Here is a 25,985-nt window from a genome sequence, read left to right as displayed (position 1 = left end):
TTCTCCTTCCCACACAATTTTCATCAGTGACTACTCCTCAGCACAGTGGTTAGACCATGAAAGAAATGATGGTGATTACATGGTACAGTATTAACATTACCCTCAGTCATAAAAGGGTCACTGTTACTGAGGCGGAATTTTCCAGCTGGATGGTTAATTCAAGATCAAAAGAAAAAAACAGATTTCTTTTAATTTAATACACCAACAGATACTGTATAGTGCATGTATTTTAATGTTTATATCATTTCAAAATTTCTGCTCATATTTTTCTTTATTTCAGAGATATCAAGCCTGACAATATCCTCCTTGATGAAAAAGGTATGTCATATTCTTTTTCTAAAGCTCTTCCTTGTTTTCTTTTCCTAACTCAATTTTATTTTGTATTTTAGAAACAGACATTTTTGGACAGTTAGAACCATAGCATAATGTTTGGTGAGCTAAAAAATATCAATGGTAGCATAATCTACTCACACACACTCCTACAGCATACAAAAAGTGGATGTCAAATATCTGAACGGCATTTGTGAAATTTCATCTTTTGGTATGTAAAGGATGAAGTCAATTCACGTCATGTAACATCTTTTTTTACCTTTAATAAGATCTTCTAATCAATATTTTTGTGAAAAAATGTAATCCTCATTTATCCATCCATCCATTTTCCAACCCGCTGAATCCGAACACAGGGTCACGGGGGTCTGCCGGAGCCAATCCCAGCCAACACAGGGCACAAGGCAGGAACCAATCCTGGGCAGGGTGCCAACCCACCGCAGTAATCCTCATTTAGGAAAAATAAAAAAACCCAGCCACAGGGAATGCACAAACCAGTGTGTTTCTTCGTGCCGGTCCCAAGCCCGGATAAATGGGGAGGGTAACGTCAGGAAGGGCATCCGGTGTGAAACGTTGCCAAATCAATATGCAGACAACAATGCAAATTTCCATACCGCATCGGTCGACCCCCGGGTTAACAACGGCAGCCACCAGTACTGTTAGCCAACAGGGTGCTGCTGGAAATTGGGCTACTGTTGGCCGAAGGAAAAGAAGAGGGGGGAGATGTGTCCGGAGGAAGGTAAAGAGAGTAGAACTGAGGGTAGGAACTTTGAATGTTGGCAGTATGACTGGTAAGGGGAAAGAGTTAGCTGATATGATGAAGAGAAGGAAGGTTGATATATTGTGCATGCAAGAGACTAAATGGAAGGGGAGTAAGCCCAGGTGGATCGGAAGTGGATTCAAATTGTTCTATCATGGTGTGGATTGGAGGAGAAATGGAGTAGGGGTTATCCTGAAGGAACAGTATGTCAAGAGTTTTTTGGAAGTGAAAAGAGTGTCAGACAGAGTAATGATTATGAAGCTGGAAATTGGAGGTGTGATGATGAATGTTGTTAGTGCATATGCCCCGCAAGTTGGGTGTGCAATGGATGAGAAAGAAGATTTTTGAGTGAGTTGGATGAAGTGATGAACAGTGTACTCAAGGGACAGAAAGTGGTGATTGGTGCGGATTTCAATGGGCATGTTGGTGAAGGGAACAGTGGAGACAAGGAGGTGATGGTTAGGTATGGTGTCAAGGAGAGGAATTAAGAAGGTCAGAGGATAGTGGATTTTGCCAAAAGGATGGACATGGCTGTGGTGAATATGTATTTTAAGAAGAGGGAGGAACATAGGGTGACATACAAGAGTGGAGGAAGATGCACACAGGTAGATTACATCCTATGCAGAAGAGTCAATCTGAAGGAGATTGAAGACTGCAAAGTGGTGGCAGGGGAAAGTGTAGTTAAGCAGCATAGGATGGTGGTCTGTAGGATGACATTGGAGATCAAGAAGAGGAAGAGAGTGAGGGCAGAGCCAAGGATTAAATGGTGGAAGTTGCAAAAGGAAGACTGCAAGGTTGAGTTTAGAGAGAAGATGAGACAGGCACTGGGTAGCAGTGAAGAGTAACCAGACAGCTGGGAAACTACAGCAGATGTAGTAAGGGTGACAGCAAGAAGGATGCTTGGCGTGACATCTGGACAGAGGAAGGAGGAAAAGGAAACCTGGTGGTGGATTGAAGAAATACAGGAGAGTATACAAAGGAAGAGGATGGCAAATGAGAAGTGGGATAGTCAGAGAGATGCAGAAAGTAGACAAGAGCACAAGGAGATGAGGCGCAAGGTGAAGAGAGAGGTGGCGAAGGCTAAATAAAAGGCATATGATGAGTTGTATGAGAGATTGAACACTAAAGAGGGAGAAAGGGACCTGTACCGATTGGCTAGACAGAGGGACTGAGCTGGGAAAGATGTGCAGCAGGTTAGGGTAATAAAGCATAAAGATGGAAACATACTCACAAGTGAGGAGAGTGTGTTGAGCTGATGGAAAGAGTACTTTGAAAGGCTTATGAATGAGGAGAACGAGAGAGAGAAGAGGTTGGATGATGTGGAGATAGTGAATCAGGAAGTGCAACGGATTACCAAGGAGGAAGTAAGGACAGCTATGAAGAGGATGAAGAATGGAAAGCCGTTGGTCCAAATGACATACCTGTGGAAGCATGGAGGTGTTTAGGAGAGATGGCAGTGGAGTTTTTAACCAGATTGGTTAAGGGAATCTTGGAAAGTGAGAGGATGCCTGAGGAGTGGAGAAGAAGTGTACTGGTGCCGATATTTAAGAATAAGGGGGATATACAAGACTGTAGTAACTACAGGGGGATACAATTGATGAGCCACAGTAAGAAGTTATGGGAAAGAGTAGTGGAAGCTAGGTTAAGAAGTGAGGTGATGGTTAGTGAGCAGCAGTATGGTTTCATGCCAAGAAAGAGCACCACAGATGCGGTGTTTGCTCTGAGGGTGTTGATGGAGAAGTATAGAGAAAGCTAGAAGGAGTTGCATTGCATCTTTGTGGACCTGGAGAAAGCATATGACAGGGTGCCTCGAGAGGAACTGCGGTATTGTATGAGGAAGTCGGGAGTGGCAGAGAAGTATGTAAGAGTTGTACAGGATATGTATGAGCGAAGTGTGTCTGTGGTGAGGTCTGCAGTAGGAGCGACAGATGCATTCAAGGTGGAGGTGGGATTACATTATGGATCGGCTCTGAGCCCTTTCTTATTTGCAATGGTGATGGACAGGTTGACAGACGAGATTAGACAGGAGTCAACATGGACTATGATGTTTGCTGATGACATTGTGATCTGTAGCGATAGTAGTGAGCAGGTTGAGGAGACCCTGGAGAGGTGGAGATATGATCTAGAGAAGAAAGGAATGAAGGTCAGTAGAAACACAACAGTATACATGTGTGTAAATGAGAGGGAGGTCAGTGGAATAGTCGCAAGGAGTAGAGTAAGGTAAATACTTGGGATCAACAGTACAGAGTAATGGGGATTGTGGAAGAGAGGTGAAAAAGAGAGTGCAGGCAGAGTGGAATGGGTGGAGAAGAGTGTCAGGAGTTATTTGTGACAGACGGACATCAGCAAGAGTGAAACGGAAGGTCTACAGGACGGTAGTAAGACCGGCTATGTTATATGGGTTGGAGATGGTGGCACAGAAAGCAGGAGACAGAGCTGGAGGTGGCAGAGTTAAAGATGCTAAGATTTGCATTGGAGGTGACGAGGATGGACAGGATTAGAAATGAGTACATTAGACGGTCAGCTCAAGTTGGACGGTTGGGAGACAAAGTCAGAGAGGTGAGATTGCGTTGATTTGGATATGTGCAGAGGAGAGATGCTGGGTATATTGGGAGAATGATGTTGTGGATAGAGTTGCCAGGCAAGAGAAAAAGAGGATGGCGCAAGAGAAGGTTTATGAATGTGGTGAGAGAGGACATGCAGGTGATGTGTGTAACAGAACAAGATGCAGATAACAGAAAGATATGGAAGAAGATGATCCGCTGTGGTGACCCCTAACGGGAGCAGCCGAATGAAGAAGAAGAAGAAGAAGATTTAGGAAAAATAAAAATAAGCTTTCAGTGCCTTAAATGCTTACATGTGCACTTTTGACATTTGATTTAACCAGTCCCACTTAAATCCATCCATCCATCCATCCCCTTCTGCTTATCCAAGATCGGGTCGCGGGGGCAGCAGCTTGAGCAGACCACTGCGGCCACTTCAACTAGCTGTTCTGGTGGAATCCTGAGACGTTCCCAGGCCAGCCAAGAGACATAGTCCCTCCAGCGTGTCCTGGGTCTTCCCCAAGGCCTCCTCCTTGTTAGACATGCCTGGAACACCTCACCAGGGAGGCACCCTGATCAGATGCCTGAGCCACCTCATCTGACTCCTCTTGATGCGAAGGAGCAGTGGCTCTACTCTGAGCTCCTCCCGGATGACTAAGCTTCTCACACTATCTTTAATGGAAAGCCCACACACCCTGCGGAGGAAACTTATTTCAGCCTCTTGTATTCGCAATCTCGTTTTTTCGGTCACTACCCACAGCTCATGACCATTGGTTGAGGGTAGGAACGTAGATCGACCAGTAAATTGTGAGCTTTGCCTTACAGCTCAGCTCCTTTTTCTCCACGACCGACCGATGCAGAGCCTGCATCACTGCGGATGCTGCACCGATCCGCCTGTCATCTCCCACTCCATTTTTCCCTCACTCGTGAACAAGAACCCGAGATACTTGAACTCCTCCACTTGGGGCAGGATCTCGCTCCCAACCCTGAAAGGGCCCTCCACCCTTTTCCGGCTGAGGACCATGGTCTCGGATTTGAAGGTGCTGATTCCCATCCCAGCCGCTTCACACTCGGCTGCGAACCGATCCAGTGAGAGCTGAAGATCACGACCTGATGAAGCAAACAGGACAACATCATCTGCAAAAAGCAGTTACTCAATCCTGTGCCCACCAAACCGGACCCCCTCAATGCCCTGGCAGCACCTAGAAATTCTGTCCATAAAAGTTATGAACAGAAAGGTGACAAAGGGCAGCCCTGGCGGAGTCCAACTCTCACCGGAAACAGGTTCAACTTACTGCCAGCAATGCGGACCAAGCTCTGACACCGGTTGTACAGGGACCAAACAGTCCTTATTAGGGGGTCCAGTACCCCATATTCTCGGAGCACCCCCCACAGGATTCCCCAAGGAACACGGTTGAACGCCTTTTCCAAGTCCACAAAACACATGTAGACTGGTTAGGCAAACTCCATGCACCCTCCAGGACCCTGCTAAGGGTGTAGAGCTGGTCCACTGTTCTGCAACTAGGACGAAAACCATACTGTTCCTCCTGAATCCGAGGTTCAACTATCTGATGGACCCTTCTCTCCAGGACCCCCGAATAGACTTTTCCAGGGAGGCTGAGGTGTGTGATCCCTCTGTAGTTGGAACACACCCTCCAGTCCCCTTTCTTAAAGAGGGGGACCACCAACCCGGTCTGCCAATCCAGAGGCACTGTCCCTGATGTCCATGCGATATTGCAGAGGCGTATCAACCCAGACAGTCCTACAACATCCAGAGCCTTGAGGAACTCCAGGTGTATCTCATTCATCCCCGGGGCCCTGCCACAAAGGAGTTTTTTGACCACCTCGTTGACCTCAGTCCCAGAGGGAGGTGGGGGACATTAAGTCCGAATGGGCCATGTTCCGTGACTCTATTGTTGAGCCTGCTGACCGGAGCTGTGGCCGTAAGTTGGTCGGTGCCTGTTGTGGTGGTAATCCCCGAACCCGTTGGTGAACATTGGAAGTCAGGGATGCCATCAAGCTGAAGAATGAATCCTACAGGACCTTTTTGTCCTGTGGGACTCCGGAGACAGCTAATAGGTACCAGCAGGCCAAGCGGAATGTGGCTTCGGTGGTAGCTGAGGCAAAAACTCGGGTCTGGGATGAGTTTGGGGAGGCCATGAAGAACGACTTCCAGACGGCTTCGAGGAGATTGTGGTCCACCATCCGGCGTCTCAGGAGGGGAAAGCGGTGCAGCGTCAACACTGTGTATGGTGGGGATTGTGTGCTGCTGACCTCGACTCGGGATGTTCTGGGTCGGTGAGGGGAGTACTTCGAAGACCTCCTCAATCCCACTAACATGCTTTCCAATGAAGAAGCAGCGCCTGGGGACTCGGAGGTGGGCTCTCCCCAGTTAAATTAATTTCCAAATTTGCCTTCATTTGGCATCAATTGAAGTGATCCTTATTGTGCCTAAATCAAATCTGCAGCTCCTGCAGTGCACAGAGACAAGGAGCAAAACACTGAAAACAATTTGCAAGACCTAAACCTATATACACAGTTTATATACACCGTACATTTACACTGGCTCTAAAGAAATGTTGTTCCTGTGGCAGTGCATCTGTTATAACTGGCTAGGGAGAAGTTAGGCTTGATGGGAGGAGTGCGTCATTATAAAGTCTGATAGTTTGAGGTTAAAAATGGCCCCTTTAGTGTATCTTAGCACACAATGGTGGAGTAAGCCAGCTATTGAAAGGAACTCTAGAACAACACTTCATTAACAGCATTAGTCATGGTGTCCTTTAATTTTGTCTTCATTATGTTTTCTGCCACTGCCCTACTGCCTTTCTGATCAGTTTATTCAAGTGAAAAAAAAGAATAGCTTGAATGTTTATCTACAGCAGTTTTTTTTTTCCCACCCAAACCAGTCTATCATTTTCATGCAGACTCAGAATTTAGAAGTACTGCACCACATCTTCTATAATACTGACTGGTTTTCCTGGGCCCCAAGCATATCAGAAGCCCACTACCAGAACCAGTCCACCTTTGGGGTTGTAAAACCTGCTGCTGTTTGCTAGAAAGGTAACATTAAAGAAGAACTGGTCTTTTCAGCACAACAGTGATACAAAGTGCATAGTGAACTTAAATAAAGAACAGTCTAACATTTTGGAGTGGCCTGGTCAGACCCAAGACCTTAATCCAATAGAACAGTGGTTCGCAACCATAATTTCTCCAGGGTCTTCCAATGAACTACGAGAATATGTGAAGATGTCCTATGCAGGTCAAGGCATTTAACTCCTTGTATTTTTACTGCAGTCTTGTCTAAGGTGCTTGTTTTTGAGCTTATATACTGCCTGTATTTTTAAAGCATAATATAAAATTAAGAAGACTTTTCAAAACTGCCCGTGTGTTTTTTTTTTTTAACAGAAATTATTTTTACTAGTGAATGTATTTCCTAGTCATAACATACATTTTTTAGGGATAAATAATAACCAGTAATTACCAAAATACAAAATGTCTCACTGCCAATATTTTTTATAAGAAAAGCTGCTCACTTGGCTTATGTATTACTTTTGAGATTGTGCATAAAATGACTTATTCCCAAAACTAAAAAATAAAAGGTAATTTTTAAAATGCAGAATTAATCACTTTTTTTTGTTTGCTTTTCATTATTTCATTATCCTCTGGTTTCACCACTAGTGGGTTTCCATCAGCACTAGCCACATTTAAGACGAGTGGAAATTCAATTGTGTTTTCTCTCCACATATAACATCAAATCAGTGGAAAAGACAGAAGAATCGAGTGGGAAAATACAGTAGCTGTAGTCAGGAAAGCTACAGAGACACCCCTGGTTGGCCCCGATACCTGTGCAGCTTTAAAAAGTGAGCGGACTGGCAACCTGTCTAGTCTTTGACATCATGCTAAAAACACCAGATTTCTTTATAATAGCATGGAGTGTCACCTTCTTCTCGCTTTTTCTTGTTGGATCATTAAGTGTAGCTGCAGTGTACTGTGCTTGTCCATTAACTGAAGCTGGCATTGGGAACACATTTTAATGGCAAGTGTAAGCGTGTTCTGGCTTAGTAATATACAGGAGCAGTCTTTGAAATGAATGTTAAATGGGATCTTTGAGAAAATTATCAGTCATTCTGGGCTGTATTTAACATATTTTGGATATTGATAAAGTGGCTCTCTTTAAAAAGACAACTTTGACACCTCTACTGTAGTTTGATTTTCAGTGATTTTTTGCATTTTGCTGCAATTTTATAATTATTTTCAATCATCTTACAGCCCACTCCGGTGTTTACTGAGGCCCCTAGCTGAGAACCGCTGGTATAGGTAATGTGTGAACTCTCCTAAAGAGAGCTGTGCACAGCAGATTCCTCGAACAGTTTCGTGGAGCTTAAACTCTTTTGCAAAGATGAATGGGATAAACATACAAAATTCTGGTGTTCTGTGTTACTGTCCACACAAACTGACTGCTCTAATCAATACAAAAGTTGCTTAAACAAAGGATTAGTTAGAAGAGAGACATATAAAAAAACTTTTAACATTTTTTTATTATTTTAAAAAATTCCCACAAGTGATTCATCAATAAAACCAGATATTTCAAACAATGTCTGTAGCATGTTAATAATAACTCCCTCTTTCCCAAGTGAAAAACATTACACTTACACATTTAAAATGCAGCTATCCATCTCTTTTCTAGGCCAGATATTTCCTGTACAGGAATGAAAGGGAGCCACAGCAGAATGCATAAAGTATAATGCAGGAGCCAACCATGAACAGGATGCAAGTCCAGCACAAGGCACACTCACTCACACACACACTTCCAACGTTTTCCACCCTGAGCCAGTTTAGTGCTGATAATCAGCCTTTAAACTGTACACAGTGAGTGGAAAAAAAACACACCAAAATGTTTTTCATCACATCTTCAACAATAGTCGGCTGATTTACTTAATGTTTGATACAAAGTGTATGTAATATGTTTTCCAACAACAGTTGTATTAATTACTCACATCAAACAAACAACATCGCTGCACTAGCTTATTGAACTTAAGTCTTCGTGTTTTGACATAAATAAAATGAGATTACCTTTTCTTTCAAAGTTATCAACAAGATGTGGAACAGTAATTTTAATAAGTGTTTTATGATTTATTAAAGAAGTTGTTCGAAGTGCGAATCTTTCGTAGCAGCACATCGAGGCCGATTTTTGTTCCAACCTTTCTGTGGGAACTCTTTTATCAGTCGACGACTGCTGTAACCCTTTAGCAGAACCAAATTCTTAATAAAAATTCGGTCTTCTGTACTGAAACCCATTTTTATCTGCAAATTTAGCAAGGGTCAAACTTGTTTACAAACTTTATCGTCTGCTCGACGTATCCATGGCAACCAAATTTATAAATAAGTAAGATCTTATACTGCTTTGACCAGGCTTTGACACAAGTTTATACAATGTTCCAAATTTTATCAAAATCGGCCTACTATTGTTGAAGATGTGATGAAAAACATTTTGGTGTGTTTTTTTTCCACTCACAGTTGGCAGTATATGCATGCATGCACAGGGAAGCCTTGAAGACTCCACATGGAGGACACCTCAGCTGAGAACTGACCCATTCGAATTGACATTATTTTTTGCTTCTATTACTTTGTTAAGTAAGACTTCAAGCAGACACTAACAATATGCTAGTGCATGTTAAATGAGAAATTCAGAGTTACTTCATGTAGATATCATGTTTAAAGCCACTTTAGAACAATTAAGTAATTTACTGACTGCTACAGTGAATCTCTATTATATAGACAATGTCACCAAACTATGCTTTTACATATATACTGTGTGTGTATATATATATATATATATATATATATATATATATATATGTGTGTGTGTTTTTTTTTTTAGGACACGCACATCTCACCGATTTTAATATAGCAACCATAATAAAAGATGGGGAAAGAGCTACTGCATTAGCTGGAACAAAACCTTACATGGGTAAGACACATTTTCATTTTTCCAGATATATTTAAAACAACAGAGCAGTTTGGCATCAGCATGTGCCTTTGGTCTTATTGATTCAGTGATGCAGTAGGTGTCTTAACATTGGGCAGTTCATGTTGAATGCCTTGGGCTATCATCTTTCACCATTACAAGGCTGAGCATTAAATGCTTTGCATTTATTTCTGTACTGTTTTGAAAACCTGGAAAGGTCAGTACTTCAAGATAGTTTTGGAAATAATAAAGCAGTATATTAGACTGCAATATTCATTCTTTACTCTCCTCTTCAGAAACTTATGAGTGATTGAAGGAAACATGCATCCTGTCAATGAAAAATAAATTTAGGAAATGATATAAGGACTGAAATCCACAACATCTTTGACAAACGTTTCTTTTCAATTCAGTAAAAATTAAATTAAATTTGTAATTTTAGTTGATTTTGCTGGTTACTTTATAATGAGATAGCAATGATCTAATCCCATGATTAAATAGAGAATTGCCTTACAAGAAGGCAGTTTATTATTAGGGCTATGTAAAGTGTATTTCTCTCAGTGATACTTCATCCATTATGTCAATTAAAATAATTTATGTTTGTTTAGTATACTATGTTACAGTTATACTTTATTAAAGATTGATTAATGATGTAGTCTTTCAATGTCTTATTTAATGTTTAATTACCTACCGCCATAGCATTGAATTTTTTTCTCCAAATAATTCCTGGTGACTTTGTACAGAGGCTGCAAACATTTATTGCTGCTTTAGAAATAAGCTGCAACATATCAGTATTGTTTTGTTGATCTTGTAAAGAAGCAAATAGCTTATAACATCTGAACTGACATTTTCTGTGTAGGTCTTGTAGTCTTATGAGGTCATAGTGCAAAACCTAGAATATTGGTGTATTGCTAAAAATAAAGCTTGCTTGCCTTTCCATTTTGCCATTAACTGTTTAGATGCTTTTTTTTCTTGATGCCATTCTTGTGATATTTTGGTATCTGCTTACTTTAAGCACCAGAAATTTTCCACTCGTTTGTAAATGGAGGGACAGGATATGCCTTTGAAGTGGATTGGTGGTCCCTTGGAGTGACAGCTTATGAAGTTCTTCGAGGATGGGTATTAATTCTTTGATGCAGAAATCAAATTTGAACACATTTTTTGAATGTTGAAAATCAAAGATGAAGTAAATAACTGTCTTATATCATATTCCAGAGACCTTATGACATTCATTCCAGCAACACTGTTGAATCCTTACTACAGTTATTCAGTACTGTGAGTGTGCAGTACTCTTCTGCCTGGTCTAAGGAAATGGTAGCTCTGTTGAGGAAGGTAATAAAGTTATGAATATCATTATATTTTTATTCTATATAATGTTAAATAATGCAATTTTTTACCATTGTAAATGTATGCATTATTTTAGCTAAAGGTTATCGCAGTTCCATGAGAAGTACCAGTGTACCTAATGAAGTGGTCACTCAGTGTATTCTTTGCAGTTTTCTGCTGCTTGATTCATCTGTTGTGACAAACCTTACTAGCCTTTGGCAGTGCATCCCTTGTCTTTCCTGAATTAAAAGGGACATCTACATAGGATGACTCTTGACATGTCTGTCATGTTATATGACCAATTAAACATAAACAGAAGAAAAGAACAAACACTGTAAACATTATTTATAAACTGTAATCTATTGTTAGTTTTGTAGCAGTCTGTTATTGTGATAAAACACAAAAACTCTTTTTTAGGTATATTCAAGGACAACATTGAAACTAGTCAGTTAGTCAGTCATTTTCTAACCCACTTAGTCCTGAACAAGTCACTGGAGTCTATCCCAACTACCACAAGACACAAGGCAGGGAGAAACCATGGACAGGGCGCCAGTCCATCACAGGGCAACCACATAGACACACACAAACCTCACACTGGGGCCAATTTATGATCGCCAATTAACCTAACCTGCATGTCTTTGGATGGTGGGAGGAAACCAGAGCATCCAGAGGAAACCCACGCAGACATGAGGAGAACATGCAAACTCCACACAGGGAGGACCTAGGACTCAAACCCTGGTCTCCATACTGTGAGACAGTAGCGCTTCCATGTTCTGATTTTTAATTACATCAAAAATAAATAATGAGTAAAGAATATCCCTTTAAAATTTTTTTGGTAAATGCAATACTCTAAGTTACATTTAGTTTTTCCAGTATCCTCACTTTATTTAGTAATGGACTGAACTATTGTTTAGTGCTAATTCTTTTCTTACAGGCAATTCTGCCCAGAAAAAAAATTTGTTAAGACTAGCTGGCTCAGATAAATGAATAGATTGATGAAGGATTTATTAATTTTATTTCCTTCCTACCTTTTTCAAACCTGCTTAACCCAACCCAGTTAAATCTGGGTGCAAGGCACAACCCTCCACGCATTCTCATTCTGACAATTTTAAATTGCCAATTAACTTAGGAGAGACTAGTAAAAGTGAGAATTCAATTTAGACATGGCAAGAACCTGCAAGTTATACACAGGGATTCAGCCAAGATTTGAACCCAAGCTGCTTGAACATCCAGACACTGTGCTGCTTCCGTTTGATTTCTATTTGTACTTATTTTTAGACATTCAGTATAGCCAAGGGGTTTGTAATGTGTGAGAATGCAAACCCTATGAGTGCTGATTCACTTTCTCCACTTACACTTTGTGAAGCCCCGAGTGAGTCATTTTACTTGCCTGTGCTCCAGAAAAAAATGGACACTTTATATGGAGATAAAAACTTGTATAAGGTATTTACTATAGTTTGGGTAAAAAATAAAATAGATTGTGTATTTTTAGTATTGCAAAATACAGTATGTATATTCTTTAAGAAACAACTTGTTTTTTATTTTGTAGTTATTAACTGTCAATCCTGAACATCGCTTCTCCAGCCTAGCAGATATGCAGACCTCCCCCTACCTGTCTGACGTGGATTGGGATGCTATTACAGAAAAAAAGGAAGACGCTGGATTTGTTCCAAATGTAAGCCTTTAATGTATATGTCATTAACTGGTTTAGCCAAATCTGACACTTCTGCAAGAAAACAATCAGCTTAGTAATATATTAGTAACCCTGAGATCCGATTAAGGCGTGTTTTATTGCCGTCTATGAGGTTAAAGAGGAGACAACACAGACAGTATGTCCTTGAGAAATACCAGCATCACCTGACAGATTTGCAGATGTGCATAGTTTGACATTATTAGATAGTGCAGCTTTATAGGACAATGTATGCTAATTTCCTGAAAAACTTGATTTAAAAGTGGCTACCAGAGTGCTATTTGTTAAATAAATTGGAACAACAGGGTTCATTTATAAAAGTACTAGCAGAATACCCGCACTTCGCAGCGGAGAAGTAGTGTGTTAAAGAAGGTACGAAAAAGAAAAGGAAAAATTTGAAAAATAACGTAACTTGATTGTTAATGTAATTGTTTTGTCATTGATATGAGTGTTGTTCTCATATCTATCTATCTATCTATCTATCTATCTATCTATATATATATATATATATATATATATATATATATATATATATATATATATATATATATGTATATATACTTGGCAGCGGAGAAGTAGTGTGTTAAAGAAGGAAAGAGAAAGAAAAGGAAACATTTTGAAAATAACGTAACATGATTGTCAATGTAATTGTTTTGTCACTGTTATGAGTGTCGCTGTGATATATATATATATAGCAAAATACCCGCTTCAGAGATGTCATGTGTTAAAGAAGTTATGAAAAGAAAAGGAAACATTTTAAAAATAATGTAACATGATTGTCAAAGTAATTGTTTTGTGTATTTGGCGGCAGCGTCACAAAGTTTTTTCGTCTAGCTGCATCAGAAAATGTACCACAACGCCTGACACGCCTCCTTTTTAGTGTTTTCTCACAGCTTGGATTGCTGCTGTCATATATATACACACACACACACACACACACACACACACACACACATACATACATATATATACACATACATATCTTCATATCTACATATCTATATACATATCTACATATACACACATATATATATACATACCCTTCTACATCATATATACACAGACATACATACATACACACAAATTATATATATGTGTGTATGTATGTATGTATGTATGTGTGTGTGTGTGTGTGTGTGTGTGTATATATATATATATATATATATATATATATGTATATATATAATGTAGATAGGGGTGTGTGTGTGTTTATATATATATATATACATACATACATATATATACACATACATATACTTGTGTGTATGTTTGTATGTGTCTATATGTGTGTGTATAGCTTTGGTCACTGAGTGCAAGGGAAAAATAATAAAATATAGTCTATAAGTTATTAAACAGTAAAACATTAACGTTTTAAGAAGTACAGGTACATTGAGCACTACTGGAGTGGTTTCAGGTAAACTACATTTTAAAGACTGTAACACAACAGGTAAGTAACTAACAGCAGCTAAAATGTATATGGATCATCTCTCGGTAGTAGATCCCTTTTGAAAGGCGCTACACGACGGCTGTGGTATAGAAATTACATTTTCTATGTGAACGCTCAAATTTGTGCCTCTGGTAATGTGCCTTACCGGCATTTAAAGAAATTTAGTTTTGTGTCCTCTGCACTGTTAAGAGAGAAAGGCTTTGGTTTGGGATAAAAGGTGTAAAGAAAGGAAAGTTGCCTTTTCTTTTATATAGTATAGAGAGATGTGTTCGCTGACGCTTATGATCGCCTTTTGGGGACAGTTGCGTTGGGTCTTGTGTAGACTGGTGAGACGTCCCTGCCATTAATCAGCTGTGATGACACTGTCAGTCCTCCACTCGTGTGCGTGTCTTCATAATCCGAGGTGAGGATCTCATAATCGTATACGTGCAAAAGAAAGTGTGAATCGCCTTAATATTATTTTGCCGTGGTGTAGAAAAGGGGTCCCGTGTTTGCACTTGTCTGGGCTATAGCGCAGGGGGAGGATGAAAAATTAAAAGTGCTCACTTTGACTTAAGGCAGAAGCGCAGTCAGCGTCTCAAAGGCCGGCACAGCTATGCACGCGCGCTGGCTCCTCGACTTTTGCTGGGCAGGAGACCACAGTTTTGCAGACACGTTCATGATATCAAAAGTCTCAGCTCTTTGGAGGTCATTCATATATTATATATATAGCAAAATACCGCTACGCAGCGAGAAGTAGTGTGTTAAAGAAGTAATGAAAAAGAAAAGGAAACATTTTAATAATAACGTAACATGATTGACATTGTCATGAGTGTTGCTGTCATATATATGCCTGCCTAAATAAGTCACCCTCGCTTTGCTCTTACTTTATTTACCGTTCATTTAATCATGGCTATTGGCGGAAAAATTATAAAATGGAAGGAGGATGGCTTTACCAAAACAATTATTGATGGCTTAATCGATTATTCATAAAGCTTGAATTGGTGATGTTTTTCTGTGTTAACCTCATATTTTTTCAGACTTCTTCTCAAACTAAGGTGGTGCCCGCGTATCGCAGCGGAGAAGTAGTGTGTTAAAAAAGCTAGAAAAAGAAAAGGGAACATTTTAAAAATAACGTAACATGACTGTCAATATACAGTATTTGTTTTGTGAGTGTTACTGAGTGTTGCTGTCATCAAGGATTTGATTATCATTATTTCTTTCAATCAGGTTCGTATTTGTAGGATGTGTTGTGTTCAAGTTACATTCCGTGTTTGTCAATCGTTGTAAAGATGACAGGTTTCATTCATCGATTCGTTTCTTACTGCATCAATAAACAGCTCGTCTTCTTCTTTATCTGAGACCTGACACACTGCATGCACGGGTTTTTTACACTGTCTTCCTTTAGCGGGACATTGACTTTTTCCAACGTGTGCTTTGTTTCCGCAGTAGTTGGATTTATGAATATGCTTGTATGTATGAACGCCATATATTTTTGCTGCCTTTTCAATTGTGTAATTCGGTTTTGTTCAGCTCTTTGGAACTGTTTCCTTTTATCTGTGCACTGCGCCAGGTTCACGTGAGCCACTCGGTGTACATGCATCGAAGGTTCCCAGCTGTGCTGGTGCCATCTCCTGCTATGTCCATGGCTGTATTTAATGTTACCTTAGTCCTGGCACTTAAAACTTTCTCTCGCAGTTTCGCTGAGTTTGTGTCAAACACCACCCTGACCATCTCATCTTCCTCTGCATAAGCACAGTCCTTCACCCGTGAATATTTAGTGGCAGTTTGCTATTGGATTGCCGCTGACGGACGGCCTTATATGGGCAGGCACTAAATTACAAACGCCAGCGCAGCCTGTCTATGAACTTACTTTAAAGTGTAGGTTTACATCGTGCTTTGTTTCCGAAGTAGCAGAACTCATGAATATGGTTGTATATGTCACTCGCTCGCTTCTTATTGTTTCGCTGCCTTCTCAATTATATAATGCATGTTTTCTTCAGCGCTTTTTTCAGGTCTTCCTGGTTTTCTATGTACTGCGTGATTACGTGGGAGGCGTGATGATGTCACACGAAACTCCGCCCCCACGGCGTTGAAGCTCATCTCCATTACAGTAAATGGAGAAAAACTGCTTCCAGTTATGATCATTACGCGTAGAATTTCGATATAAAACCTGCCCAACTTTTGTAAGGAAGCTGTAAGGAATGAACCTGCCAAATTTCAGCCTTCCACCCACACGGGAAGTTGGAGAATTAGTGATGAGTCAGTGAGTGAGTGAGTCAGTGAGTGAGTGAGTGAGTGAGTGAGTGAGTGAGTGAGGGCTTTGCCTTTTATTAGTATAGATATCAGTCATTTGTAAGTCAGTCTTCGTTTCTGTGATCATTGCACACGGAACCCACTACAAAATCTCTCTCTACCTTCTTGAAAGTTCCCCTCTGTCCTTCCTCATGTCCTCATCTTGTTTTTTTGAAGTCCTGTTTATAAAATTTCTTCTCTCTCTTAAGTCTTCTGACATTGAATCTTTTCCTAACTGGCTGTCCTGAGTGCAAACTCCATGAAATATCTGGCATCTCTTCCTCTTTACATCACATCACTATAATTAATTACCTGCATAAAGAGGGTGCTAAAGACTCTGTCCTCAGACCTCACATTCCCTTATCCTTAATTTTAAAATTGGTTGTTTTTGTTTTAATTTTGTTAGTGCTACACTCCACCATACCCCCCACAAAATTTTGGCAAGAGGTTAACTTTCTCCTGTCTGAATTTCTATGGAATACCAAAAGACCCTCCATCAAATCATTTATCTTGGCGCATGACAGATGTGATGATTTGTAATTCTATCACTGGGCATTTAACTTGAGAATTCCTGGAGTTGTCTGGAACCTCTTGGAAGCACCTCATATTGGATTTCAATCAAATCTAACCTGGACTGTCTTAGATCTCTTTCACTTCTAAACCAGAAATTCTTTAAATTAGACCTGTTAACATATAGATTATATGCAGCAAAGTCAATGAATTTATAGGTCCCTCCCAAGTGTGCAAGTTCACACCCCATCTTTAATAACTCCAGTCTCCATATAGGAGGTAACCTTATCTCTTTCCCAGGCTGTGTGGAGCATGGCATTATATTTGGTGATATTTTTGATGGCTCGGGGCTCAACACATTTTAGTTTCTGAGATCCACATTTTTTAACTCTAACTCTGGTCTGTTATCAAATCTTGAGATGTTTCTCTTTCTTCTTCACTCTTTTGTCATCCTTGTTGAACTTTCACTCTCTGTTTTCTGAGATGAAATTTGTCTCTGCTACTTACACATTTTTAAGCAAGGCTGTCTCCAAGCGTTTGGACCACATTTTTAAGAACATCACTTTTACATCTAAAAGTTTCAATCATCATTGCCTGTATTTTACTCCCTGTAAACATTTAGTTATGGACCTATCTAATTATCTCCTTTGTTTTTTTTGTTATTATACACCCCAGAAACTTACTTGCATATGGACTAGGTGTGTCCTAAAGTCTGTGGTTTTGCTGAGCTGGGTCACAGTTTATTTTGTTTTTTTTTTTTTTCTGTCTTCTGATTTCTCTTTCACTCCTCACATTTTCCATCCTATTGGATCATTCTGCTCTTTCTCTTTCCAAAAGAGATTGTTCTTTTTGGGTGCAATTGCCCCAGATAGCTTTGAGTTAGGATTTAGAGTCAGGAGAGGAGACATGCAGGTGGTGGGTGTGACAGAGCCTGATGCACAGCACATGAAAATATGGAAACAGAGGATCCGCTGTGGAGACCCCTAATGGGCGCAGCCAAAGATGAAGAAGATTTCTTTCATTACCTGAAATCCTCTTTTTACAACTTTGTTTCTTAAACTGTCTGGTAGTTGAATTATTGGTGCGAATAGCTCCCGTATTTCTAATTACCCAATTCTGTGTGCAACTTGCTAGACTTGCTTGGTTAGGAGCTCTAACTTTATGTCTACATTTTTTTTTTTGTGTAGCTGTGCTGTCTCTTCTCAGAGATTAACGTCTGCTACTTGTAGGTATATGGTTGGTGTTTTTATAGGTATTGATGTTTCCTTGGTTGTGTTTGGGGCGGCACAGTGGCGCAGTGAGTAGCGCTGCTGCCTTGCAGTTCGGAGATCCGGTTTCGCTTCCCAGGTTCTCCCCACGTGGAGTTTGCATGTTCTCCCCGTGTCTGCGTGGGTTTCCTCCGGGTACTCCGGTTTCCTCCCACAGTCCAATGGCATACAGGTTAGGTGCATTGGTGATTCTAACTTGTCCCTAGTGTGTGCTTGGTGTGTGGGTGTGTGTGCGCGCCTTGCGGTGGTCTGGCGCCCTGCCCGGGGTTTGTTTCCTGCCTTGCACCCTGTGTAGGCTGGGATTGGCTCCAGCAGACCCCCCATGACCCTGTAGTTAGGATATAGCGGGTTGGATAATGGATGAATGGATGGTTCACATACCAAGAAATACTTTTAAACAAAGATGTGGTAATTTTTCAATAACATCATAGTGTAATATATCGCATTGTCTCAAATGAGTAAAGCCATTATGTCCTACTGTATATACTGTGTCTCCTGTTGTCTGTCAAGAACTACAAACCTTCATTAGGGCCAGGAACTCCTGTATGAAAAACTTGAACGCATTTTCAAGCATTTCTATTATATATAAACACTATATATGCTCCCTGCTCACTTTGCTCGCCAACCCCTGTTCGGGCGTTACGCACTAGCCACTTTTTGGCTCTGCCGCTCGTGTATGGGGATGTGGATGTGCAATTTAAACAGATTGTTATTTTCATGGGAATTGTTGCATATGCAAAGTAGAACTAACTATTTTGCCAATGTCAATTTATTTATATAGCACATTTAAAACAACATAGGAATGCTGTGGCCAAAGTGCTTTACAATAAAAGAAGAAAAAACATACAATATCATAAATAACATAAATAGAAACAAAATAAATGAACATAAATAAAATAAATAATACATAGAAATAACATTACATAATCACATAAACCATCAGTATTACTGAAGGTCACGGAAAGCAAGTGAATAGAAATGAGTTTTTAATCTTGTTTTGAACAGTTCAATTGTAGACGACTCCTTTATGTGACGAGGTAAAGAGTTCCACAGGTGAGGAGCAGCAGTGGCAAAGGCCCTGTCCCCCTTTGTTTTACACTTGGTACGAGGGACAACAAGAGACAACTGACCAGAAGATCTAAGCACTCTGGATGGCTGGTGTAAAACACACAATTCAGATAAATAGGCAGGAGAAAGCCTATGTAAAGATTTAAAAACTAGCAACAAGATTTTAAAATCAATTTGAAAACTGACAGGCAGCCAATGGAAAGAAGCTCATATTGGAGAAACAGTATCATACTTTCTTGCCCCAACCAGAAAGCGCGCAGCAGCATTCTGGACCAACTGTAACCTGCGTATCAGGGATTTGCTAATCCTAGAATACAGTGAGTTGCAGTAATCAAGGCGAGAAAAGATAAAAGCATGAGTAGCTTTATGAAGATCCCTAGAAGATAAAAAAAGACTTGATCTTACCTAAAAGACAAAGCTGGAAAAAGCAACTTTTGACTAAAGAATCAATCTGTTTCTCAAAAGAGAGGTTACTGTCAAAATAACACCAAGACTGCAGACTTGAGGTTTGCAAAAGACAGAGAAAGAGCTGAGAAGTCCAAGACCAATTTGGGCTTTAGCTGATAGACCCACTATAAGCACCTCCGTTTTATTTTGTTTCAGATCAAGAAAATTATTAGCCATTCAGTTCTTAGTTCAAAAAGACAGTTGTGCAGTTGATTTATTGCAGAGTTGTAGACGGGAATATAAACCTGTGTATCATCAGGATAGCAGTGAAAAGAATTGTTAAATTTCCTAAAAATAGCTCCAATAGGGTGAAGGTATATAGAGAATAAAATAGGACTCAAAATGGATCCCTGAGGAACACCACATTTAAGATGAGCAGTAGACGAAAAAGAGAATTTTAAAGTCACTGAAAAGTGTCTACCAATTAGATATGACCTGGACCAGTTAAGAGCAGCGCCTTTAAGCCCAACAAGATGTTCAAGCCACAACAGCAATATCTCATGGTCAATAGTGTCAATGGCAGCGGACAGGTCAAGGAGGAGAAGGACTGCCGCGTCACCTGAGTCAGTAATAATAGAGATGTCATTGAATACTTATAGGAGGGCTGTCTCAACACCATGATAATGGCTAAGACCAGACTGGTAGATCTCAAATAAATTATTGGAGTTAAGGTGATCAAGCAATTGATTAAAAATAATATTTTAGCCAGAAATGGCAATTGGGAAATCGGGCGAAAATTGGCTAAATCTCCATGATCTAATTCTGCCTTTTTTATTTTACATTACTTTACATTACAGAGAGTAATTAACCATAGTAAAAAGTAATAAATTGAAAGAAAATTATGTTTCATGTTGCATTAGAGGTATTTGTTGCGTTATACATTTTTGTTTTTTTTGGCTTTGAAATTAACACGCAAATACCTTTTATACTTTTTTTTACTGAAGTTTTACAGTAAAAGTGTAATATTTGGAATTAACTTTTTGTCAATATTGCTTTGAATTTTGATTCTGTGTTTGGAGTTACATTGTGACAACTGTAAGATATGGCCGGCCATTCATCCCGGCCAATGCCCCCACGCCGCTAGATGGAGCCCTTCGAGGTGCCCCGAATTCCAGCAGGGCATCATGGATATTGGAATTTTTCTTCACAGCCCTGTTGGATACCTTGGGGGCCGCAAGGGGACGCTGCAGGGAGGCTCAGAGACTTTTATGTTCCCTATAGCCTGGAAGTACGTCCTGGTCACAGGGACAGAGGAAATGACGTACTTCCGGGATGAAAAAAGAAGAGTTTTGATCTGACCCGGAAGTGCTAAGAAGTCAGATGGACTGAGGGGTCAGAAGCACCTCCGGGTCATGGACTATAAAGGACTATGGGAAATCCCAGACAGACGAGCTGAGTCGGGAGGAAGGGTGGCAACGCGTCTGGGTGTGGAGGATTATTGTATTGTTATTATTGTAGTGGTTTATGAGTATAGTGGAGTGGAGGGTGCTTTGTGCACTTTATTATTATAATAAATTCAACATTTGGACTTTTACCTGATGTCTGATGTTTGATCTGAGGGTTCAAGGGGACGACAGCGCCCCCTATCTGTCACACAACGCAACATATAGCTGCCCGTGAGTGAATATCGTTTCTTTCTCTCTAATAAATAAACCGACTTTTTGGAATTTTTGGCCCTGTGATTTGTTAATTGTCATAGTAGTAAATGTTTTAAACGTTTTAATATGAATGGCATATCAAGATCTCTTTTGGTGTCTAATGTTATCCGCGGAAGATGTACTACATTACCTTTCTTGTCGCCTGTTAAAACTTTACATGTCAGAATTGTTTGACCAATTTTGAATACAACTAATCTTGTCCTATTGCATAGCCTATCACTAGTACATATATTTTGCAATAACATTAAGCTACATCCTTCTTCCAACAGTAATTCTGCTGGTTGTGAATATTCTATGGGATATTGTAAGTTGATGTTTTCATCTTCAACACCATGACCACCAACTGTTTCAGCATATTCTATTGATACGCATTTAACCAATTTGCAGTATAACCGATTAACAATTTTTGCGTTAATTCGTTTGACTTCATTGTTTCTCGGTGCTAGGATTGCTCGTGTATTCATTTCTTCTGTTGATAACCCTTTGGGATGAAATTGTTCAATAAGATTTGGACATAATAAGTCTTCTTTTATTGGGAACTTAAAGTGAGGAAAACATAAAAATTCATAAGAGATTTGAAAAAATCTAATTCTCACTAGGAGGATCTCTGCAGAACGTTTTCAAAACCTGGAAGGATGTAATTAATAAACATTTTAGAATAAGCATTTAAAGCACTTGAGGAAGCATATTCTCTCCCCATTTCTTTTTCTTCTCCATTTATCTTTATTTATCCTTTATTTACTTATTAATTTATCTATTTACTTATTTTTACTAGCTTTAAGGTTTACTCTGCTGGCTATGCTCTCTTTCTCGGGGATGATTTGTTTTCAATCCTATTTTTGTAAAAATGTATCTATTTGTATGGAACGTTGTGTGATTACAATACAATCAATTAAATTAAAAAAAACATAAGAGCTGAGAAAGCAGGAACTGTTTCTGACAAAAGCATTCACACGAATGAGAGGTGAGAGGACCAAGGTGCGGGGACTGTTAACCATAAATGTTTGAGAGGAGGGCGGGACTTGAAAAAATCTTTTGTTAATAGTCTTGTCTTGCGGGTCTTGAAAAAATGTCTTGGCAATTGTCTCGTCTCATCTCAAGATTTCCTTTTATAACAGAGAGATATACTCAGTTTGGGGAACCTTCAAGAATCTGCAACATTATAAGGTGTCACAGATTACCTAGTCTGCCTATGTTTAGGGAAGTGTCTTACTTTGTTAAATAACCATAAATCTAATGATTGCTCTTAAATAGCTTAATTCTAAACTTTTTGTGAGTATTTCTTATCTACAAGATTGAAAAAAATAGCATAGCAATTGGTTGCTTAGACAAGAAAGCACAATTACAGTATCCATTAGTGCTTTATAAAATTGCTGAGATACATTGAAATCATTTAGAATTCTTGAAAGAGAGCCACAGGCACAAGGTGAAGGCCACAATAAGAGTTTTGTTTTTTCTGGTTCATGGACTATTGTTTAATTAATTGGAAGTTCATTCAATAATTAAATTATACATTTACAGAAAGGCCGTTTGCATTGTGATCCAACCTTTGAACTTGAAGAAATGATCCTGGAGTCAAGGCCGCTTCACAAGAAGAAAAAGAGGCTAGCAAAGAATAAATCTAGAGACAACAGCAAGGACAGCTCCCAATCAGTAAGTCAAAAATTAAGCAATAATTGTTTGGATTCTGCTAATATTTGTGTCATTTCATTTTTATTTACTTTTTTACTGTCAGAGTTATTGTATCTGTTGTTTGTAGTACTGAGGTGTTGTAAAATTTTAGCCATTATGGATGTAATGAAAAGTCAATCAAAATGACACCTTTTATTGGCTAACTAAAAAGATTACAATATGCAAGCTTTTGAGGTAATTTAGGACCGTACTTCAGGCAAGATGTACAAAGAGCCTGAGTTGCTTCGAAAGCTTGCATATTAGCAAAGTTAGCCAATGAAAGTTGTCATTTTGCTTGACTTCTCATTGAGTCTGTTGTTTACAAATTTTATTACTAATTATTTTGATGTTATTGAATTTCCATATTATTTATATTAACAGCACTTGTTGCAAGTCACATGATATGGAAGTCACTTAATGAGTGATGTAATCAAGCTGCCACCGTAAAACATATCTCCAGCCACAAGAAAGTGTCTGAAACTTGACCAAAAATGAAAGGAAGGACTCAGTGGAGGAGTGGCTGAAAGGACTTCTAAATAAACATTTAAAGTTTAGAATTCTGGTTTTCACTTGCTTTGTTTCTCACCTTACTATTTTTGCCTTCTTTTTGGTGCTCTGGCTATGTTCTATGGTACATAAAATGTGGCTTACTTACTGACTACTACTTAAAATATCCCTTTTTGAAAGAACTTTATTTCTCAGTCATTTATTACTTCACAGTTCCACAAGATCTGTTTGGACTTATATTTTTCCAATTGTTATCATAATAAATAAAAACATGTCAAATACAAGGAGTGCTTCAAGGTCAGTACATTTTATTAGAACATTAGAACAGTTGTGAAGAGAACAGGCTATTTTCAGTCAAACAAGTTTGTCCATTCTATTCATCTGTCTTGTCCAAAATAACATTAAGTCAAGATCCAAAGGTCTCTACAGTCCTACTCTCCACCATACTACTTGGAAATTTGTTTCATGCATCCAAGGTTCTTTGTGTGAAGAAAAACATTCTGTCAGTGTTGTGAAATCTGCCCTTTACAAGTTTCTAACTGCACCCCCGTGTTCTTATTGCAAAATTTATTTTAAAGTCACAACTGGCATCCGCCTTAGTAATTCTGATAATAACTTAAACACTGATCATGTCCCCTCTTAACCTCTGTTAAACGGTCAAGGTTTAACTTCTTCAGTCTTTCCTCATAGCCCAAACCTCTAAATCCTGGAATCAAGTGTAGTTGCTTTTTTCTGGACTTTCCTTAACACCGCAATTCCATTTTTATAATATGGAGACCAAACCTATATAAAACTCTAGGTAAAGCCTTACTTGTGCCTTATAAAATTTAAGCATAATCTGCCTTCACTTGTACTCCACACATCATGATATATAACCTAAGATCCTATTGTCCTTCTTGATCACTTCTGTACACTGTCTTGATGTAGGTAGTGATGAGTTAATTATGACTCCTAGGCCCTTTTCCTAAGGTGTACTGTATTCAAGTTTAAGACCTCACATTGTACATTCAGCTCTAACATTTTTACTTCCTCCCTGCAGTATCTTACATTTACAGTACATATATTGATACATTTACATATATTGAATTTGATCACAGACATCAGCCCAAGCCTGTATGCTGTCCAAGTCCCTCTGTAACAGTTTCTTTGATTCTCCATTATCTGCTCTTCCGTCTAGTTTGGTATCATCTGCAGAGTTAACCACCTTATTGATTATATTCTTGTTCAGGCTGTGTATGTATAATAAAAAGAGATGCAGGATTGACCCCTGAGAATCAATACTTTTAAAGTCATCTAACTCTAAACTAATGTTCACCTAACCATAACCTTTGCTTCCTGTGTTTCAGACAATTTTATACCCACCTACACTCCATGCCTTAAAATTCCACTTTTTTTGGCTATGTTATGTTTATTTAATAAGAAATTTATTAACAAGACTGTCCATGAAAACAACCTAATTGTATTTTTTTCATTTTTGAAACATATCATCATTAGATTTAATACTTGTGCTGAAAAGTGTGCACATAATAAATGGATCTGAATGCATATATTATTCATGTGAAGCAAACTGTTTTCAGTACAAGAAGAGGACTGGCAGAAGATATTTATGGTGCTGAAAAGTAGAACTGAAAAATATCTCTCAGAAAGCTCACAAAGTAAATCATGCCCCCTCTCTGTGCCTTATTTTACAGATGTTATCCTCCCTATTGTCCTTTTCAGATGGTAGGAAAACCACACTAGAGCACTCTGTAGAACACAGTTGTTTGAATTTTAAAAAGCTAAGGTCTACAAGGGCATTTCCAGTCTATTGGATTTAAAGTCACTTTCATCTAAAGTCTGCTGCAACCTAACTGCCTCTTACCAGCTCTTGGGACCACAATATTTAATTTCTGTTGAGTATCAGGCTCAAAAATGTTTGTTGTTGTTACCCCCATGGCAAAGTCCCTTGTTACTTCCTCTTAATTTCAAGACCCTGTGTTTACTTTGAGCACAGTGGTTTTCCAAATCTGTGTGAGATAACCTTGTTCATGTTTTCCATCTTCCATTAGTTCATCAAGAATCAAGGGATGGGTCCACTGCACTTTACATTAGACATTTCTTTCAACTGTCCTTTGGATGAGCTGTAATGAAATCTGAACTATCCGTAACCCAAAATTTATTTTTTATCAGCTAAGCATCATATTGAGAGCTATTTGGCAACAAGCTCCTTTTGTATTGTTTAGTGCAAAAGTGTATACCAGTCTTTAACAGCCTTCCATTCTTGAGAGAATACACCATTAAAAGAAATGTGACTTTAGTATAGATGACATAGTTCATTTTAACTTGGGCCTGTCTTCTCCTCAGATGAGGTACAAAAAATTATGCCAGGCTAATGTGCTTTGTCAAACAACTTATGTCCTCGTGAAGAAGCTTCATATTAGTATGTTGTCAAACAAAAGTACTTTACAATATATAACTGCTTCGCATGTGTCTGCACTTTAAAGCTATGAAGCCATGGCAGACATAGGGAATTAGTTCATTGTGA

The 25,985-nt window shown here is 39.1% G+C and overlaps 1 protein-coding gene across 3 annotated transcripts in view; it reads left to right on the top strand.

Moving 5' to 3' along the window:
- The window catches only part of LOC120540031 (serine/threonine-protein kinase 32C), a 422,829-nt gene that overhangs the window by 393,715 nt on the left and 3,129 nt on the right, over positions 1 to 25,985 (top strand). For all 3 annotated transcript variants that reach the window (XM_039770492.1, XM_039770484.1, XM_039770499.1), the window contains 6 exons: positions 281 to 318; positions 9,512 to 9,601; positions 10,611 to 10,714; positions 10,811 to 10,927; positions 12,471 to 12,596; positions 22,805 to 22,936. In XM_039770492.1, the coding sequence (XP_039626426.1) occupies positions 281 to 318; positions 9,512 to 9,601; positions 10,611 to 10,714; positions 10,811 to 10,927; positions 12,471 to 12,596; positions 22,805 to 22,936 (607 nt within the window). The remainder of the gene's footprint in view (positions 1 to 280; positions 319 to 9,511; positions 9,602 to 10,610; positions 10,715 to 10,810; positions 10,928 to 12,470; positions 12,597 to 22,804; positions 22,937 to 25,985) is intronic.

This window comes from Polypterus senegalus, chromosome 1, assembly GCF_016835505.1.
Source record: "Polypterus senegalus isolate Bchr_013 chromosome 1, ASM1683550v1, whole genome shotgun sequence".
Lineage (NCBI taxonomy): Eukaryota > Metazoa > Chordata > Cladistia > Polypteriformes > Polypteridae > Polypterus > Polypterus senegalus.
Note: the sequence above shows the minus strand (reverse complement) of the source record. Positions and strands in the feature narration are given on the sequence as shown.